Raw genomic sequence first — 21461 nt, forward strand, 5'->3', positions numbered from 1 at the left:
ATATATATATATATATATATATGTATGTATATATATACATATATACATGTTATATATATATATATATATATATATATATATATATATATATATATATATATATATATAAGCTAATTATTTGAAAATATTTCCCGTTGTCAATCATGATGAAAATATACGTATAACATACAATTTTAAAAAATATCAATCAAAATGTTCATCAATTCTCAGGAATCTTCATGATAAAAGAACATTCACTTGGTCATTAGTTAAATCCTTCTAGCATACTTACGACTGTATGTTCGAGATTTTGTTGTTGCAGAGGTTGATCTGACTGACGTTTTCCAGTCCCGCAAAAGCGAATTGAGGCAGGTCCGTCAAAGGATTATTCTGTGGACAAAGAAGTTTTGTGATAAGGAACCTTTATGCATGAATCATTAAATCTCTTACTCCTTGGCAGTCTGGTTTCAGCAGTAATGGGTAACAATGAAGAACAAGAGGACAGCAAAGAATGTATGTGAAAAACAAAAATCCAGCTAGGAATGTGAATGCATGTGAAGAACAAGAAGCCAGCAAAGAATGTGTGTGAAGAACAAGAACCCAGCAAAGAATGTGAATGCATGTGATGAACAAGAAGCCAGCTAGGAATGTGAAGAACAAGAAGCCAGCAAAAAATGTGAATGCATGTGAAGAAGCAAGAAGCCAGCAAAGAATGTGAATGCATGTGAAGAACAAGAATCCAGCAAAGAATGTGAATGCATGTGAAGAACAAGAAGTCAGCAAAGAATGTGAATGCATGTGAAGAACAAGAAGCCAGCAAAGAATGTGAATGCATGTGAAAACAAGAAGCCAGCAAAGAATGTGAATGCATGTGAAGAAAAAGAACCCAGCAAAGAATGTGAATGCATGTGAAGAACAAGAAGCCAGCAAAGGAATGTGAATGCATGTGAAGAACAAGAAGCCAGCAAAATGTGAATGCATGTGAAGAACAAGAAGCCAGCAAAGAATGTGAATGCATGTGAAGAACAAGAAGCCAGCAAAGAATGTGAATGCATGTGAAGAACAAGAAGCCAGCAAAGAATGTGAATGCATGTGAAAAACAAGAAGCCAGCAAAGAATGTGAATGCATGTGAAAAACAAGAAGCCAGCAAAGAATGTGAATGCATGTGAAAAACAAGAAGCCAGCAAAGAATGTGAATGCATGTGAAGAACAAGAAGCCAGCAAAGAATGTGAATGCATGTGAAAAACAAGAAGCCAGCAAAGAATGTGAATGCATGTGAAGAACAAGAAGCCAGCAAAGAATGTGAATGCATGTGAAAAACAAGAAGCCAGCAAAGAATGTGAATGCATGTGAAGAACAAGAAGCCAGCAAAGAATGTGAATGCATGTGAAAAACAAGAAGCCAGCAAAGAATGTGAATGCATGTGAAGAACAAGAAGCCAGCAAAGAATGTGAATGCATGTGAAAAACAAGAAGCCAGCAAAGAATGTGAATGCATGTGAAGAACAAGAAGCCAGCAAAGAATGTGAATGCATGTGAAGAACAAGAAGCCAGCAAAGAATGTGAATGCATGTGAAGAACAAGAAGCCAGCAAAGAATGTGAATGCATGTGAAAACAAGAAGCCAGCAAAGAATGTGAATGCATGTGAAGAACAAGAAGCCAGCAAAGAATGTGAATGCATGTGAAGAACAAGAAGCCAACAAAGAATGTGAATGCATGTGAAAGCAAGAAGCCAACAAAGAATGTGAATGCATGTGAAAAGCAAGAAGCCAACAAAGAATGTGAATGCATGTGAAAGCAAGAAGCCAACAAAGAATGTGAATGCATGTGAAGAACAAGAAGCCAGCAAAGAATGTGAATGCATGTGATGAACAAGAAGTCAGCAAAGAATGTGAATGCATGTGAAGAACAAGAAGCCAGCAAAGAATGTGAATGCATGTGAAGAACAAGAAGCCAGCAAAGAATGTGAATGCATGTGAGAACAAGAGCCAGCAAAGAATGTGAATGCATGTGAGAACAAGAAGCCAGCAAAGAATGTGAATGCATGTGAAGAACAAGAAGCCAACAAAGAATGTGAATGCATGTGAGAACAAGAAGCCAACAAAGAATGTGAATGCATGTGACAAGCAAGACGCCAACAAAGAATGTGAATGCATGTGAAGCAAGAAGCCAACAAAGAATGTGAATGCATGTGAAAAGCAAGAAGCCAACAAAGAATGTGAATGCATGTGAAGAACAAGAAGCCAGCAAAGAATGTGAATGCATGTGAAGAACAAGAAGCCAGCAAAGAATGTGAATGCATGTGAAGAACAAGAAGCCAGCAAAGAATGTGAATGCATGTGAAAAGCAAGAAGCCAACAAAGAATGTGAATGCATGTGAAAAGCAAGAAGCCAGCAAAGAATGTGAATGCATGTGAAGAACAAGAAGCCAGCAAAGAATGTGAATGCATGTGAAGAACAAGAAGCCAGCAAAGAATGTGAATGCATGTGAAAAGCAAGAAGCCAACAAAGAATGTGAATGCATGTGAAGAAGCAAGAAGCCAGCAAAAAATGTGAATGCATGTGAAGAACAAGAAGCCAGCAAAGAATGTGAATGAACAAGAAGCCAGCAAAGAATGTGAATGCATGTGACAAGCAAGACGCCAACAAAGAATGTGAATGCATGTGACAAGCAAGAAGCCAACAAAGAATGTGAATGCATGTGAAAAGCAAGAAGCCAACAAAGAATGTGAATGCATGTGAAGAAGCAAGAAGCCAGCAAAGAATGTGAATGCATGTGAAGAACAAGAAGCCAACAAAGAATGTGAATGAACAAGAAGCCAGCAAAGAATGTGAATGCATGTGAAAAGCAAGAAGCCAACAAAGAATGTGAATGCATGTGAAAAGCAAGAAGCCAGCAAAGAATGTGAATGCATGTGAAAAGCAAGAAGCCAGCAAAGAATGTGAATGCATGTGAAGAACAAGAAGCCAGCAAAGAATGTGAATGCATGTGAAAACAAGAAGCCAGCAAAGAATGTGAATGCATGTGAAGAACAAGAAGCCAGCAAAGAATGTGAATGCATGTGAAGAACAAGAAACCAGCAAAGAATGTGAATGCATGTGAAGAACAAGAAGCCAGCAAAGAATGTGAATGCATGTGAAGAACAAGAAACCAGCAAAGAATGTGAATGCATGTGAAGCAAGAAGCCAGCAAAGAATGTGAATGCATGTGAAGAACAAGAAGCCAGCAAAGAATGTGAATGCATGTGAAGAACAAGAAGCCAGCAAAGAATGTGAATGCATGTGAAGAACAAGAAGCCAGCAAAGAATGTGAATGCATGTGAAGAACAAGAAGCCAGCAAAGAATGTGAATGCATGTGAAGAACAAGAAGCCAGCAAAGAATGTGAATGCATGTGAAGAACAAGAAGCCAGCAAAGAATGTGAATGCATGTGAAGAACAAGAAGCCAGCAAAGAATGTGAATGCATGTGAAGAACAAGAAGCCAGCAAAGAATGTGAATGCATGTGAAGAACAAGAAGCCAGCAAAGAATGTGAATGCATGTGAAGAACAAGAAGCCAGCAAAGAATGTGAATGCATGTGAAGAACAAGAAGCCAGCAAAGAATGTGAATGCATGTGAAGAACAAGAAGCCAGCAAAGAATGTGAATGCATGTGAAAAGCAAGAAGCCAGCAAAGAATGTGAATGCATGTGAAGAACAAGAAGCCAGCAAAGAATGTGAATGCATGTGAAAAGCAAGAAGCCAGCAAAGAATGTGAATGCATGTGAAGAACAAGAAGCCAGCAAAGAATGTGAATGCATGTGAAAAGCAAGAAGCCAGCAAAGAATGTGAATGCATGTGAAAAGCAAGAAGCCAGCAAAGAATGTGAATGCATGTGAAAAGCAAGAAGCCAGCAAAGAATGTGAATGCATGTGAAAAGCAAGAAGCCAGCAAAGAATGTGAATGCATGTGAAAAGCAAGAAGCCAGCAAAGAATGTGAATGCATGTGAAGAACAAGAAGCCAGCAAAGAATGTGAATGCATGTGAAGAACAAGAAGCCAGCAAAGAATGTGAATGCATGTGAAGAACAAGAAGCCAGCAAAGAATGTGAATGCATGTGAAGAACAAGAAGCCAGCAAAGAATGTGAATGCATGTGAAGAACAAGAAGCCAGCAAAGAATGTGAATGCATGTGAAGAACAAGAAACCAGCAAAGAATGTGAATGCATGTGAAAAGCAAGAAGCCAGCAAAGAATGTGAATGCATGTGAAGAACAAGAAACCAGCAAAGAATGTGAATGCATGTGAAGAACAAGAAGCCAGCAAAGAATGTGAATGCATGTGAAAAGCAAGAAGCCAGCAAAGAATGTGAATGCATGTGAAGAACAAGAAGCCAGCAAAGAATGTGAATGCATGTGAAAAGCAAGAAGCCAGCAAAGAATGTGAATGCATGTGAAGAACAAGAAGCCAGCAAAGAATGTGAATGCATGTGAAGAACAAGAAGCCAGCAAAGAATGTGAATGCATGTGAAGAACAAGAAGCCAGCAAAGAATGTGAATGCATGTGAAGAACAAGAAACCAGCAAAGAATGTGAATGCATGTGAAAAGCAAGAAGCCAGCAAAGAATGTGAATGCATGTGAAGAACAAGAAACCAGCAAAGAATGTGAATGCATGTGAAGAACAAGAAGCCAGCAAAGAATGTGAATGCATGTGAAAAGCAAGAAGCCAGCAAAGAATGTGAATGCATGTGAAGAACAAGAAGCCAGCAAAGAATGTGAATGCATGTGAAAAGCAAGAAGCCAGCAAAGAATGTGAATGCATGTGAAGAACAAGAAGCCAGCAAAGAATGTGAATGCATGTGAAAAGCAAGAAGCCAGCAAAGAATGTGAATGCATGTGAAGAACAAGAAGCCAGCAAAGAATGTGAATGCATGTGAAGAACAAGAAGCCAGCAAAGAATGTGAATGCATGTGAAAAGCAAGAAGCCAGCAAAGAATGTGAATGCATGTGAAGAACAAGAAGCCAGCAAAGAATGTGAATGCATGTGAAGAACAAGAAGCCAGCAAAGAATGTGAATGCATGTGAAGAACAAGAAGCCAGCAAAGAATGTGAATGCATGTAAAGCAAGAACCAGCAAAGAATGTGAATGCATGTGAAGAACAAGAAGCCAGCAAAGAATGTGAATGCATGTGAAGAACAAGAACCAGCAAAGAATGTGAATGCATGTGAAGAACAAGAAGCCAGCAAAGAATGTGAATGCATGTGAAGAACAAGAAGCCAGCAAAGAATGTGAATGCATGTGAAAAGCAAGAAGCCAGCAAAGAATGTGAATGCATGTGAAGAACAAGAAGCCAGCAAAGAATGTGAATGCATGTGAAAAGCAAGAAGCCAGCAAAGAATGTGAATGCATGTGAAGAACAAGAAGCCAGCAAAGAATGTGAATGCATGTGAAAAGCAAGAAGCCAGCAAAGAATGTGAATGCATGTGAAGAACAAGAAGCCAGCAAAGAATGTGAATGCATGTGAAGAACAAGAAGCCAGCAAAGAAAGTGAATGCATGTGAAGAACAAGAAGCCAGCAAAGAATGTGAATGCATGTGAAGAACAAGAAGCCAGCAAAGAAAGTGAATGCATGTGAAGAACAAGAAGCCAGGAAAGAATGTGAATGCATGTGAAGAACAAGAAGCCAGCAAAGAATGAGAATGCATGTGAAGAACAAGAAGCCAGGAAAGAATGTGAATGCATGTGAAGAACAAGAAGCCAGCAAAGAATGAGAATGCATGTGAAGAACAAGAAGCCAGCAAAGAATGTGAATGCATGTGAAGAACAAGAAGCCAGCAAAGAATGAGAATGCATGTGAAGAACAAGAAGTCAGCAAAGAATGTGAATGCATGTGAAGAACAAGAAGCCAGCAAAGAATGTGAATGCATGTGAAGAACAAGAAGTCAGCAAAGAATGTGAATGCATGTGAAGAACAAGAAGCCAGCAAAGAATGTGAATGCATGTGAAGAACAAGAAGCCAGCAAAGAATGTGAATGCATGTGAAGAACAAGAAGCCAGCAAAGAATGTGAATGCATGTGAAGAACAAGAAGCCAGCAAAGAATGTGAATGCATGTGAAGAACAAGAAGCCAGCAAAGAATGTGAATGCATGTGAAGAACAAGAAGCCAGCAAAGAATGTGAATGCATGTGAAGAACAAGAAGCCAGCAAAGAATGTGAATGCATGTGAAGAACAAGAAGCCAGCAAAGAATGTGAATGCATGTGAAGAACAAGAAGCCAGCAAAGAATGTGAATGCATGTGAAGAACAAGAAGCCAGCAAAGAATGAGAATGCATGTGAAGAACAAGAAGCCAGCAAAGAATGAGAATGCATGTGAAGAACAAGAAGCCAGCAAAGAATGAGAATGCATGTGAAGAACAAGAAGCCAGCAAAGAATGAGAATGCATGTGAAGAACAAGAAGCCAGCAAAGAATGAGAATGCATGTGAAGAACAAGAAGCCAGCAAAGAATGAGAATGCATGTGAAGAACAAGAAGCCAGCAAAGAATGAGAATGCATGTGAAGAACAAGAAGCCAGCAAAGAAAGAGAATGCATGTGAAGAACAAGAAGCCAGCAAAGAATGAGAATGCATGTGAAGAACAAGAAGCCAGCAAAGAAAGAGAATGCATGTGAAGAACAAGAAGCCAGCAAAGAATGTGAATGCATGTGAAGAACAAGAAGCCAGCAAAGAATGTGAATGCATGTGAAGAACAAGAAGCCAGCAAAGAATGTGAATGCATGTGAAGAACAAGAAGCCAGCAAAGAATGTGAATGCATGTGAAGAACAAGAAGCCAGCAAAGAAAGTGAATGCATGTGAAGAACAAGAAGCCAGCAAAGAATGTGAATGCATGTGAAGAACAAGAAGCCAGCAAAGAAAGTGAATGCATGTGAAGAACAAGAAGCCAGCAAAGAATGTGAATGCATGTGAAGAACAAGAAGCCAGCAAAGAATGTGAATGCATGTGAAAAACAAGAAGCCAGCAAAGAATGTGAATAAATGTGAAGAACAAGAAGCCAGCAAAGAATGTGAATGTATGTGAAAAACAAGAAGCCAGCAAAGAATGTGAATAAATGTGAAGAACAAGAAGCCAGCAAAGAATGTGAATGTATGTGAAAACAAGAAGCCAGCAAAGAATGTGAATAAATGTGAAGAACAAGAAGCCAGCAAAGAATGTGAATGCATGTGAAGAACAAGAAGCCAGCCAAGAATGTGAATGCATGTGAAGAACAAGAAGCCAGCAAAGAATGTGAATGCATGTGAAGACAAGAAGCCAGCCAAGAATGTGAATGCATGTGAAGAACAAGAAGCCAGCAAAGAATGTGAATGCATGTGAAGAACAAGAAGCCAGCAAAGAATGTGAATGCATGTGAAGAACAAGAAGCCAGCAAAGAATGTGAATGCATGTGAAAAACAAGAAGCCAGCAAAGAATGTGAATGCATGTGAAGAACAAGAAGCCAGCAAAGAATGTGAATGCATGTGAAAAACAAGAAGCCAGCAAAGAATGTGAATGCATGTGAAGAACAAGAAGCCAGCAAAGAATGTGAATGCATGTGAAAAACAAGAAGCCAGCAAAGAATGTGAATGCATGTGAAGAACAAGAAGCCAGCAAAGAATGTGAATGCATGTGAAAAACAAGAAGCCAGCAAAGAATGTGAATGCATGTGAAGAACAAGAAGCCAGCAAAGAATGTGAATGCATGTGAAAAACAAGAAGCCAGCAAAGAATGTGAATGCATGTGAAGAACAAGAAGCCAGCAAAGAATGTGAATGCATGTGAAAAACAAGAAGCCAGCAAAGAATGTGAATGCATGTGAAGAACAAGAAGCCAGCAAAGAATGTGAATGCATGTGAAAAACAAGAAGCCAGCAAAGAATGTGAATGCATGTGAAGAACAAGAAGCCAGCAAAGAATGTGAATGCATGTGAAAACAAGAAGCCAGCAAAGAATGTGAATGCATGTGAAGAACAAGAAGCCAGCAAAGAATGTGAATGCATGTGAAGAACAAGAAGCCAGCAAAGAATGTGAATGCATGTGAAGAACAAGAAGCCAGCAAAGAATGTGAATGCATGTGAAGAACAAGAAGCCAGCAAAGAATGTGAATGCATGTGAAGCAAGAAGCCAGCAAAGAATGTGAATGCATGTGAAGAACAAGAAGCCAGCAAAGAATGTGAATGCATGTGAAGAACAAGAAGCCAGCAAAGAATGTGAATGCATGTGAAGAACAAGAAGCCAGCAAAGAATGTGAATGCATGTGAAAAGCAAGAAGCCAGCAAAGAATGTGAATGCATGTGAAGAACAAGAAGCCAGCAAAGAATGTGAATGCATGTGAAGAACAAGAAGCCAGCAAAGAATGTGAATGCATGTGAAGAACAAGAAGCCAGCAAAGAATGTGAATGCATGTGAAGAACAAGAAGCCAGCAAAGAATGTGAATGCATGTGAAGAACAAGAAGCCAGCAAAGAATGTGAATGCATGTGAAGAACAAGAAGCCAGCAAAGAATGTGAATGCATGTGAAGAACAAGAAGCCAGCAAAGAATGTGAATGCATGTGAAGAACAAGAAGCCAGCAAAGAATGTGAATGCATGTGAAGAACAAGAAGCCAGCAAAGAATGTGAATGCATGTGAAGAACAAGAAGCCAGCAAAGAATGTGAATGCATGTGAAAAGCAAGAAGCCAGCAAAGAATGTGAATGCATGTGAAGAACAAGAAGCCAGCAAAGAATGTGAATGCATGTGAAGAACAAGAAGCCAGCAAAGAATGTGAATGCATGTGAAAAGCAAGAAGCCAGCAAAGAATGTGAATGCATGTGAAAAGCAAGAAGCCAGCAAAGAATGTGAATGCATGTGAAGAACAAGAAGCCAGCAAAGAATGTGAATGCATGTGAAGAACAAGAAGCCAGCAAAGAATGTGAATGCATGTGAAAACAAGAAGCCAGCAAAGAATGTGAATGCATGTGAAAAGCAAGAAGCCAGCAAAGAATGTGAATGCATGTGAAGAACAAGAAGCCAGCAAAGAATGTGAATGCATGTGAAAAGCAAGAAGCCAGCAAAGAATGTGAATGCATGTGAAGAACAAGAAGCCAGCAAAGAATGTGAATGCATGTGAAGAACAAGAAGCCAGCAAAGAATGTGAATGCATGTGAAAAGCAAGAAGCCAGCAAAGAATGTGAATGCATGTGAAGAACAAGAAGCCAGCAAAGAATGTGAATGCATGTGAAGAACAAGAAGCCAGCAAAGAATGTGAATGCATGTGAAGAACAAGAAGCCAGCAAAGAATGTGAATGCATGTGAAAAGCAAGAAGCCAGCAAAGAATGTGAATGCATGTGAAGAACAAGAAGCCAGCAAAGAATGTGAATGCATGTGAAGAACAAGAAGCCAGCAAAGAATGTGAATGCATGTGAAGAACAAGAAGCCAGCAAAGAATGTGAATGCATGTGAAGAACAAGAAGCCAGCAAAGAATGTGAATGCATGTGAAGAACAAGAAGCCAGCAAAGAATGTGAATGCATGTGAAAAGCAAGAAGCCAGCAAAGAATGTGAATGCATGTGAAGAACAAGAAGCCAGCAAAGAATGTGAATGCATGTGAAGAACAAGAAGCCAGCAAAGAATGTGAATGCATGTGAAGAACAAGAAGCCAGCAAAGAATGTGAATGCATGTGAAAACAAGAAGCCAGCAAAGAATGTGAATGCATGTGAAGAACAAGAAGCCAGCAAAGAATGTGAATGCATGTGAAGAACAAGAAGCCAGCAAAGAATGTGAATGCATGTGAAGAACAAGAAGCCAGCAAAGAATGTGAATGCATGTGAAGAACAAGAAGCCAGCAAAGAATGAGAATGCATGTGAAGAACAAGAAGCCAGCAAAGAATGTGAATGCATGTGAAGAACAAGAAGCCAGCAAAGAATGTGAATGCATGTGAAGAACAAGAAGCCAGCAAAGAATGTGAATGCATGTGAAGAACAAGAAGCCAGCAAAGAATGAGAATGCATGTGAAGAACAAGAAGTCAGCAAAGAATGTGAATGCATGTGAAGAACAAGAAGCCAGCAAAGAATGTGAATGCATGTGAAGAACAAGAAGCCAGCAAAGAATGTGAATGCATGTGAAGAACAAGAAGCCAGCAAAGAATGTGAATGCATGTGAAGAACAAGAAGCCAGCAAAGAATGTGAATGCATGTGAAGAACAAGAAGCCAGCAAAGAATGTGAATGCATGTGAAGAACAAGAAGCCAGCAAAGAATGTGAATGCATGTGAAGAACAAGAAGCCAGCAAAGAATGTGAATGCATGTGAAGAACAAGAAGCCAGCAAAGAATGTGAATGCATGTGAAGAACAAGAAGCCAGCAAAGAATGTGAATGCATGTGAAGAACAAGAAGCCAGCAAAGAATGTGAATGCATGTGAAGAACAAGAAGCCAGCAAAGAATGTGAATGCATGTGAAGAACAAGAAGCCAGCAAAGAATGTGAATGCATGTGAAGAACAAGAAGCCAGCAAAGAATGTGAATGCATGTGAAGAACAAGAAGCCAGCAAAGAATGTGAATGCATGTGAAGAACAAGAAGCCAGCAAAGAATGTGAATGCATGTGAAGAACAAGAAGCCAGCAAAGAATGAGAATGCATGTGAAGAACAAGAAGCCAGCAAAGAATGAGAATGCATGTGAAGAACAAGAAGCCAGCAAAGAATGTGAATGCATGTGAAGAACAAGAAGCCAGCAAAGAATGTGAATGCATGTGAAGAACAAGAAGCCAGCAAAGAATGAGAATGCATGTGAAGAACAAGAAGCCAGCAAAGAATGAGAATGCATGTGAAGAACAAGAAGCCAGCAAAGAATGTGAATGCATGTGAAGAACAAGAAGCCAGCAAAGAATGTGAATGCATGTGAAGAACAAGAAGCCAGCAAAGAATGTGAATGCATGTGAAGAACAAGAAGCCAGCAAAGAATGTGAATGCATGTGAAGAACAAGAAGCCAGCAAAGAATGTGAATGCATGTAAAGAACAAGAAGCCAGCAAAGAATGTGAATGCATGTGAAGAACAAGAAGCCAGCAAAGAATGTGAATGCATGTGAAGAACAAGAAGCCAGCAAAGAATGTGAATGCATGTGAAGAACAAGAAGCCAGCAAAGAAGTGAATGCATGTGAGAACAAGAAGCCAGCAAAGAATGTGAATGCATGTGAAGAACAAGAAGCCAGCAAAGAAGTGAATGCATGTGAAGAACAAGAAGCCAGCAAAGAATGTGAATGCATGTGAAGAACAAGAAGCCAGCAAAGAATGTGAATGCATGTGAAAAACAAGAAGCCAGCAAAGAATGTGAATGCATGTGAAGAACAAGAAGCCAGCAAAGAATGTGAATGCATGTGAAAAACAAGAAGCCAGCAAAGAATGTGAATAAATGTGAAGAACAAGAAGCCAGCAAAGAATGTGAATGTATGTGAAAAACAAGAAGCCAGCAAAGAATGTGAATAAATGTGAAGAACAAGAAGCCAGCAAAGAATGTGAATAAATGTGAAGAACAAGAAGCCAGCAAAGAATGTGAATAAATGTGAAGAACAAGAAGCCAGCAAAGAATGTGAATGCATGTGAAGAACAAGAAGCCAGCCAAGAATGTGAATGCATGTGAAGAACAAGAAGCCAGCAAAGAATGTGAATGCATGTGAAGAACAAGAAGCCAGCAAAGAATGTGAATGCATGTGAAGAACAAGAAGCCAGCAAAGAATGTGAATGCATGTGAAAAACAAGAAGCCAGCAAAGAATGTGAATGATGTGAAGAACAAGAAGCCAGCAAAGAATGTGAATGCATGTGGAAGAACAAGAAGCCAGCAAAGAATGTGAATGCATGTGAAGAACAAGAAGCCAGCCAAGAATGTGAATGCATGTGAAGCACAAGAAGCCAGAAAAGAATGTGAATGCATGTGAAGAACAAGAAGCCAGCAAAGAATGTGAATGCATGTGAAGCACAAGAAGCCAGCAAAGAATGTGAATGCATGTGAAGAACAAGAAGCCAGCAAAGAATGTGAATGCATGTGAAGAACAAGAAGCCAGCAAAGAATGTGAATGCATGTGAAGAACAAGAAGCCAGCAAAGAATGTGAATGTGTGAAAAACAAGAAGCCAGCAAAGAATGTGAATGCATGTGAAGAACAAGAAGCCAGCAAAGAATGTGAATGCATGTGAAAAACAAGAAGCCAGCAAAGAATGTGAATGCATGTGAAGAACAAGAAGCCAGCAAAGAATGTGAATAAATGTGAAAAACAAGAAGCCAGCAAAGAATGTGAATGCATGTGAAGAAAAAGAACCAGCAAAGAATGTGAATAATGTGAAAACAAGAAGCCAGCAAAGAATGTGAATGCATGTGAAGAACAAGAAGCCAGCAAAGAATGTGAATAAATGTGAAGAACAAGAAGCCAGCAAAGAATGTGAATATGTGAAGAACAAGAAGCCAGCAAAGAATGTGAATAAATGTGAAGAACAAGAAGCCAGCAAAGAATGTGAATGTATGTGAAAACAAGAAGCCAGCAAAGAATGTGAATAAATGTGAAGAACAAGAAGCCAGCACAGAATGTGAATGTATGTGAAGAACAAGAACCAGCAAAGAATGTGAATGCATGTGAAGAACAAGAAGCCAGCAAAGAATGTGAATGCATGTGAAGCAAGAAGCCAGCAAAGAATGTGAATGTATGTGAAGAACAAGAAGCCAGCAAAGAATGTGAAGAACAAGAAGCTAGCAAAGAATGTGAATGCATGTGAAGAACAAGAAGCCGAGCAAAGAATGTGAATAAATGTGAAGAACAAGAAGCCAGCAAAGAATGTGAATGTATGTGAAGAACAAGAAGCCAGCAAAGAATGTGAAGAACAAGAAGCTAGCAAAGAATGTGAATGCATGTGAAGAACAAGAAGCCAGCAAAGAATGTGAATAAATGTGAAGAACAAGAAGCCAGCAAAGAATGTGAATGTATGTGAAGAACAAGAAGCCAGCAAAGAATGTGAAGAACAAGAAGCTAGCAAAGAATGTGAATGCATGTGAAGAACAAGAAGCCAGCAAAGAATGTGAATAAATGTGAAGAACAAGAAGCCAGCAAAGAATGTGAATGCATGTGAAGAACAAGAAGCCAGCAAAGAATGTGAAGAACAAGAAGCAGCAAAGAATGTGAATGCATGTGAAGAACAAGAGCCAGCAAAGAATGTGAATAAATGTGAAGAACAAGAAGCCAGCAAAGAATGTGAATGCATGTGAAGAACAAGAAGCCAGCAAAGAATGTGAATAAATGTGAAGAACAAGAAGCCAGCAAAGAATGTGAATGCATGTGAAAAACAAGAAGCCAGCAAAGAATGTGAATGTATGTGAAGAACAAGAAGCCAGCAAAGAATGTGAATGCATGTGAAGAACAAGAAGCCAGCAAAGAATGTGAATAAATGTGAAGACAAGAAGCCAGCAAATAATGTGAATGCATGTGAAGAACAAGAAGCCAGTAAAGAATGTGAATGCATGTGAAGAACAAGAAGCCAGCAAAGAATGTGAATGCATGTGAAGAACAAGAAGCCAGCAAAGAATGTGAATGTATGTGAAGAACAAGAAGCCAGCAAAGAATGTGAATGCATGTGAAGAACAAGAAGCCAGCAAAGAATGTGAATAAATGTGAAGAACAAGAAGCCAGCAAAGAATGTGAATGCATGTGAAGAACAAGAAGCCAGCAAAGAATGTGAAGAACAAGAAGCCAGCAAAGAATGTGAATGCATGTGAAGAACAAGAAGCCAGCAAAGAATGTGAATGCATGTGAAGAACAAGAAGCCAGCAAAGAATGTGAATGCATGTGAAAAACAAGAAGCCAGCAAAGAATGTGAATGTATGTGAAGAACAAGAAGCCAGCAAAGAATGTGAATGCATGTGAAAACAAGAAGCCAGCAAAGAATGTGAATGCATGTGAAGAACAAGAAGCCAGCAAAGAATGTGAATGCATGTGAAAACAAGAAGCCAGCAAAGAATGTGAATGCATGTGAAGAACAAGAAGCCAGCAAAGAATGTGAATGCATGTGAAGAACAAGAAGCCAGCAAAGAGTGTGAATGCATGTGAAGAACAAGAAGCCAGCAAAGAATGTGAATGCATGTGAAGAACAAGAAGCCAGCAAAGAATGTGAATGCATGTGAAGAACAAGAAGCCAGCAAAGAAGTGAATGCATGTGAAGAACAAGAAGCCAGCAAAGAGTGTGAATGCATGTGAAGAACAAGAAGCCAGCAAAGAAAGTGAATGCATGTGAAGAACAAGAAGCCAGCAAAGAATGTGAATGCATGTGAAGAACAAGAAGCCAGCAAAGAGTGTGAATGCATGTGAAGAACAAGAAGCCAGCAAAGAATGTGAATGCATGTGAAGAACAAGAAGCCAGCAAAGAATGTGAATGCATGTGAAGAACAAGAAGCCAACAAAGAATGTGAATAAATGTGAAGGACAAGAAGCCAGCAAAGAATGTGAATGCATGTGAAGAACAAGAAGCCAGCAAAGAGTGTGAATGCATGTGAAGAACAAGAAGCCAGCAAAGAATGTGAATGCATGTGAAGAACAAGAAGCCAGCAAAGAATGTGAATGCATGTGAAGAACAAGAAGCCAGCAAAGAATGTGAATGCATGTGAAGAACAAGAAGCCAGCAAAGAATGTGAATGCATGTGAAGAACAAGAAGCCAGCAAAGAATGTGAATGCATGTGAAGAACAAGAAGCCAGCAAAGAATGTGAATAAATGTGAAGAACAAGAAGCCAGCAAAGAATGTGAATGCATGTGAAGAACAAGAAGCCAGCAAAGAGTGTGAATGCATGTGAAGAACAAGAAGCCAGCAAAGAATGTGAATGCATGTGAAGAACAAGAAGCCAGCAAAGAATGTGAATGCATGTGAAGAACAAGAAGCCAGCAAAGAAAGTGAATGCATGTGAAGAACAAGAAGCCAGCAAAGAGTGTGAATGCATGTGAAGAACAAGAAGCCAGCAAAGAAAGTGAATGCATGTGAAGAACAAGAAGCCAGCAAAGAATGTGAATGCATGTGAAGAACAAGAAGCCAGCAAAGAGTGTGAATGCATGTGAAGAACAAGAAGCCAGCAAAGAATGTGAATGCATGTGAAGAACAAGAAGCCAGCAAAGAATGTGAATGCATGTGAAGAACAAGAAGCCAACAAAGAATGTGAATAAATGTGAAGGACAAGAAGCCAGCAAAGAATGTGAATGCATGTGAAGAACAAGAAGCCAGCAAAGAGTGTGAATGCATGTGAAGAACAAGAAGCCAGCAAAGAATGTGAATGCATGTGAAGTACAAGAAGCCAGCAAAGAATGTGAATGCATGTGAAGAACAAGAAGCCAGCAAAGAGTGTGAATGCATGTGAAGAACAAGAAGCCAGCAAAGAATGTGAATGCATGTGAAGAACAAGAAGTCAGCAAAGAATGTGAATGCATGTGAAAAACAAGAAGCCAGCAAAGAATGTGAATAAATGTGAAGGACAAGAAGCCAGCAAAGAATGTGAATGCATGTGAAGAACAAGAAGCCAGCAAAGAGTGTGAATGCATGTGAAGAACAAGAAGCCAGCAAAGAATGTGAATGCATGTGAAGAACAAGAAGCCAGCAAAGAATGTGAATGCATGTGAAGAACAAGAAGCCAGCAAAGAAAGTGAATGCATGTGAAGAACAAGAAGCCAGCAAAGAGTGTGAATGCATGTGAAGAACAAGAAGCCAGCAAAGAAAGTGAATGCATGTGAAGAACAAGAAGCCAGCAAAGAATGTGAATGCATGTGAAGAACAAGAAGCCAGCAAAGAATGTGAATGCATGTGAAGAACAAGAAGCCAGCAAAGAAAGTGAATGCATGTGAAGAACAAGAAGCCAGCAAAGAATGTGAATGCATGTGAAGAACAAGAAGCCAGCAAAGAATGTGAATGCATGTGAAGAACAAGAAGCCAGCAAAGAATGTGAATGCATGTGAAGAACAAGAAGCCAGCAAAGAATGTGAATGCATGTGAAGAACAAGAAGCCAGCAAAGAATGTGAATGCATGTGAAAAACAAGAAGCCAGCAAAGAATGTGAATGCATGTGAAGAACAAGAAGCCAGCAAAGAATGTGAATGCATGTGAAGAACAAGAAGCCAGCAAAGAAAGTGAATGCATGTGAAGAACAAGAAGCCAGCAAAGAGTGTGAATGCATGTGAAGAACAAGAAGCCAGCAAAGAAAGTGAATGCATGTGAAGAACAAGAAGCCAGCAAAGAGTGTGAATGCATGTGAAGAACAAGAAGCCAGCAAAGAGTGTGAATGCATGTGAAGAACAAGAAGCCAGCAAAGAATGTGAATGCATGTGAAGAACAAGAAGCCAGCAAAGAATGTGAATGCATGTGAAGAACAAGAAGCCAGCAAAGAGTGTGAATGCATGTGAAGAACAAGAAGCCAGCAAAGAAAGTGAATGGATGTGAAGAACAAGAAGCCAGCAAAGAATGTGAATGCATGTGAAGAACAAGAAGCCAGCAAAGAGTGTGAATGCATGTGAAGAACAAGAAGCCAGCAAAGAATGTGAATGCATGTGAAGAACAAGAAGCCAGCAAAGAGTGTGAATGCATGTGAAGAACAAGAAGCCAGCAAAGAATGTGAATGCATGTGAAGAACAAGAAGTCAGCAAAGAATGTGAATGCATGTGAAAAACAAGAAGCCAACAAAGAATGTGAATAAATGTGAAGGACAAGAAGCCAGCAAAGAATGTGAATGCATGTGAAGAACAAGAAGCCAGCAAAGAGTGTGAATGCATGTGAAGGACAAGAAGCCAGCAAAGAATGTGAATGCATGTGAAGAACAAGAAGCCAGCAAAGAATGTGAATGCATGTGAAGAACAAGAAGCCAGCAAAGAAAGTGAATGCATGTGAAGAACAAGAAGCCAGCAAAGAGTGTGAATGCATGTGAAGAACAAGAAGCCAGCAAAGAAAGTGAATGCATGTGAAGAACAAGAAGCCAGCAAAGAATGTGAATGCATGTGAAGAACAAGAAGCCAGCAAAGAGTGTGAATGCATGTGAAGAACAAGAAGCCAGCAAAGAATGTGAATGCATGTGAAGAACAAGAAGCCAGCAAAGAATGTGAATGCATGTGAAGAACAAGAAGCCAACAAAGAATGTGAATAAATGTGAAGGACAAGAAGCCAGCAAAGAATGTGAATGCATGTGAAGAACAAGAAGCCAGCAAAGAGTGTGAATGCATGTGAAGAACAAGAAGCCAGCAAAGAAAGTGAATGCATGTGAAGTACAAGAAGCCAGCAAAGAATGTGAATGCATGTGAAGAACAAGAAGCCAGCAAAGAGTGTGAATGCATGTGAAGAACAAGAAGCCAGCAAAGAATGTGAATGCATGTGAAGAACAAGAAGTCAGCAAAGAATGTGAATGCATGTGAAAAACAAGAAGCCAACAAAGAATGTGAATAAATGTGAAGGACAAGAAGCCAGCAAAGAATGTGAATGCATGTGAAGAACAAGAAGCCAGCAAAGAGTGTGAATGCATGTGAAGAACAAGAAGCCAGCAAAGAATGTGAATGCATGTGAAGAACAAGAAGCCAGCAAAGAATGTGAATGCATGTGAAGAACAAGAAGCCAGCAAAGAAAGTGAATGCATGTGAAGAACAAGAAGCCAGCAAAGAGTGTGAATGCATGTGAAGAACAAGAAGCCAGCAAAGAATGTGAATGCATGTGAAGAACAAGAAGCCAGCAAAGAATGTGAATGCATGTGAAGAACAAGAAGCCAGCAAAGAAAGTGAATGCATGTGAAGAACAAGAAGCCAGCAAAGAGTGTGAATGCATGTGAAGAACAAGAAGCCAGCAAAGAATGTGAATGCATGTGAAGAACAAGAAGCCAGCAAAGAATGTGAATGCATGTGAAGAACAAGAAGCCAGCAAAGAAAGTGAATGCATGTGAAGAACAAGAAGCCAGCAAAGAGTGTGAATGCATGTGAAGAACAAGAAGCCAGCAAAGAATGTGAATGCATGTGAAGAACAAGAAGCCAGCAAAGAATGTGAATGCATGTGAAGAACAAGAAGCCAGCAAAGAAAGTGAATGCATGTGAAGAACAAGAAGCCAGCAAAGAATGTGAATGCATGTGAAGAACAAGAAGCCAGCAAAGAATGTGAATGCATGTGAAGACCAAGAAGCCAGCAAAGAATGTGAAAAAGCAAAAAGCCAGCGAAAAAAAGTGAATGCATGTTAAGAACAAGAAGCCAGCACGGAAAATTCTATGAATAAATTTTGGAGAAACAAATAAATTTCATGGATTACGCTAATTTAAAAAGCAAAATTTACAATTCCAAGTATGCCTACATCACAACAAACAATTTACAACTTCAGTGGCATTTGGCGTCTTTTCCCAAAGGTGTTATAGAATCCGAAGGACGTTTATGACATTGTCATGTCCTTAGGGGCAATATAAGACATTCCAACACGGTAACTGCTTCCACGAATGAACCATAAGAGTAAGCTAAATGAGTCTGAGCATTCCAATTATTACTGCCTAACAAGTTCACTGATTCCTGATTGGTTGAAAGCTTACTTCTCATAAAAGGCGGAATAAATGCTTTTTCTTTATATCTTAGGTTGAGCATGTTCAAATTCAGCCGTCATAATTAAGAAAACCGGGGTATCTTTCCTTTTTGGGTCATTTAAGTTCCTCATTACCTCCGCCAACGAAGTTGGAAGGTTGTTTTCGACACTGTTTGTGTAATTATTTGTTTTTGAACTGCTTCCTGGCAACAATTTTAATCATAGAGTAATGCCACTTGCAGGGATTAACTGTTATGTAAAAAGCTGGAAATTATTACATTTTGGAAGGTCAAGGTCAACGGTCAAAGTCATAGTCAAGCAAAATGTCTAATTAACGTTATCAGGTATAAGTTTATACATTGTTGTCACGGAGACTTCAAACTTGGTTCATATTTGAGTGTATGAAAATCCATGCCAATTAGTACATGTTGAGGTCAAAGGTCAAGGTAAGGGACGAGCAAAAGGTCGAGAAGTAAGCTGCCGTGCCGGAGGTGTGCGCTCTACTGAGTGCCCCTCTAGTTCTGTTATCTTTTTGTATAGGTAACATACAGTATCTTATAGAGTCGATCTCCTTCAGTTCTTCTCCTTAGAACGATTGAACACAAAAGAGGTTTATTTTCTCTAACCAAAAATAGCAGTTTTAAACGTTGTCCATAACGCCTTAATGTACTTGATTTCACTTATGACCCTCTACATCTCATTCAAAATAAAATTTTCACTGGGTATTTTCTATTGCTTTTTTATACTCTAGATATATCATATCCTTATCCAATTATTTGACAATCGTCAAGTCTAGATTAAGAATTTTGACCTTTAAGTTCAACTTTCAAAATGCAGATAAAGACTGATATATATATATATATATATATATATATATATATATATATATATATATATATATATATATATATATATATATATATATATATATATATATATATATATATATAAATCAGGGAAAATAGTCCAGTGAGGAAAGATTATAAGAAAATAAATAAACTATAAGAGAAAGTAATTAACAATTGAAATAAAATATTCTGAGAAGAATAACAATATTAAAATAATTTTTTTTTTTCATATATAAACTATGATAAAAAACTGTAAAGACCAAAAGGTAGATAAATAAGATGGAGTGGTGTGCCTGCGTGTACCCTCAACCAAGAGAACACTACCCAAAGACATTGGAAGACCTTGGTACAGAGGCTATGGCACTACCCAAGACTAGAGAACAATGGTTTGATTTTGGAGTGTCCTCCTATACTCAATTTTTTTTAATGAGGCGCATTTGCACTGACTCGCAGAGGTGCCCTTTTAGCTCGGAAAAGTTTCCTGCTATCCGATTGATTAGAATTATCTTGTCCAACCAATCAGCGATCAGGAAACTTTTCCGAGTTGAAAGGGCACCCCTGCGAGTCGGTGCAAATCTGCCTCACTAAAAAGAATTGACTACAGAAGAGCTGCTTACCATAGCTAAAGAGTCTCTCCTACCCTTAGCAAGAGGAAGTAGCCACTGAACAATTACAGGGCAGTAGTTAACCCCTTGGGCAAAGAAGAATTGTTTAGTAATCTCAGTGTTGTCAGTGTATGACAGAGGAGAGTATGTAAGGAATAGGCCAGACTATTCGAGGAAATGAGCCGTAACCATAGAGAAGGATCCAATGTACTACTGTCTGACCAGTAAAAGGAGCCAATAACACTCTAGAGGTAGCATCTGAACTAGAACAATGACTATCTGAAAATTAGGATTTTCAAAACACGTAACAATTTCAAATGACTTCTGATTCTTCACTACGAATATCTAAGAATTTTGAGTACACTTTCATTCGTTACTATGTTTCTTAGTTTGCAACTTGGCTTTCGTTAGGGCCGGAACTGCTTGTGATTTATGTTTTTCAGTTGCTAATATCGTGCAGAAAATTATAGATTCTGGTCGTGTGACGTTCGTATGATTAGCTTAGCTTTGATGCTTCCTTTGACTGCCTTAATCATGCGACCATCGTTTTGAACCCTGAATCGGGAGGCTGTTGGTGGACCATTTCTTACGATCATTATTCTATGTTTTAAAATAGATTTGTAAAGAGTATTTGTTGAGAGGGACTGATGTGAATACAGGGATATAATTATTAGTGTTCCTCTGGGCATCATCGTTGATCTTTCCCTTTTTTATCATATACGTATATATTGTTTGGCCTTGAAAACAAGGTTATTGCTAAGCACATAATGCTACATTGCGACGATTCCATCCAATTAGTACAGAACCTTTATTGCTAAATCTCTTATCAGACTGATAGCTAAAATCAATTAATGTAAAATGTGACGAATAAAGTTAAATTCTTACAACGTTCAAAGTACTATTTCTGCTATGTCTAATTCAGTCGATCGCCCCTTCCTCTCAAGTAACTTTCAATTGATATTGTTTCCTTAACTAAATACAAATAATATAACATTACAACTCTCACTGTTGGTTTTAAATTGAATTTTGAGAAACATGAGATTTATATTACTAGTTTTTCTTTATTTCTCTTTGATAGCCTTTTCTTTGTTCAGCTTTCTCTCCCGTACTAGACTGGTTATCCTATTGGGGCGCCAATGCTCGTAGTACGTGTCATCTGCTTTTTCAACCCTGATTGTAGCTTGGTTAATGAAGGAAATAACACCATCTCTGGGAATGCATATCAAATTTCTATTATTCGAGACATGAAAAACAGCTATAATACATTGTATAACTCGTAAGTTAGTCATATTTCTCAGGAACATTAATTAACTGACAAGTTTACAAAATGTAGACGAACTATAAGAAGAAATAGTTGGAGACAAAGGATGCTAGGTAAGAGTACAATGCCAGCCACATCTGTCCTCCATCTAGTCCGAGAAAGGTCATCAACGATACCAGAATGATTAATTTTCTCTTTTCCCAAGAGGTCACAGGA

The 21461-nt window shown here is 39.0% G+C and overlaps 1 protein-coding gene across 1 annotated transcript in view; it reads right to left on the bottom strand.

The window, feature by feature from the left end:
- LOC137640151 (leucine-rich repeat and immunoglobulin-like domain-containing nogo receptor-interacting protein 1) overlaps window positions 1-21461 on the bottom strand; it is a 140978-nt gene that overhangs the window by 20813 nt on the left and 98704 nt on the right. The window contains exon 4 of the mRNA XM_068372653.1: window positions 272-369. Coding sequence (XP_068228754.1) covers window positions 272-369 — 98 coding nt within the window. The remainder of the gene's footprint in view (window positions 1-271; window positions 370-21461) is intronic.

The sequence above is a fragment of the Palaemon carinicauda genome, chromosome 4, assembly GCF_036898095.1.
Source record: "Palaemon carinicauda isolate YSFRI2023 chromosome 4, ASM3689809v2, whole genome shotgun sequence".
Lineage (NCBI taxonomy): Eukaryota > Metazoa > Arthropoda > Malacostraca > Decapoda > Palaemonidae > Palaemon > Palaemon carinicauda.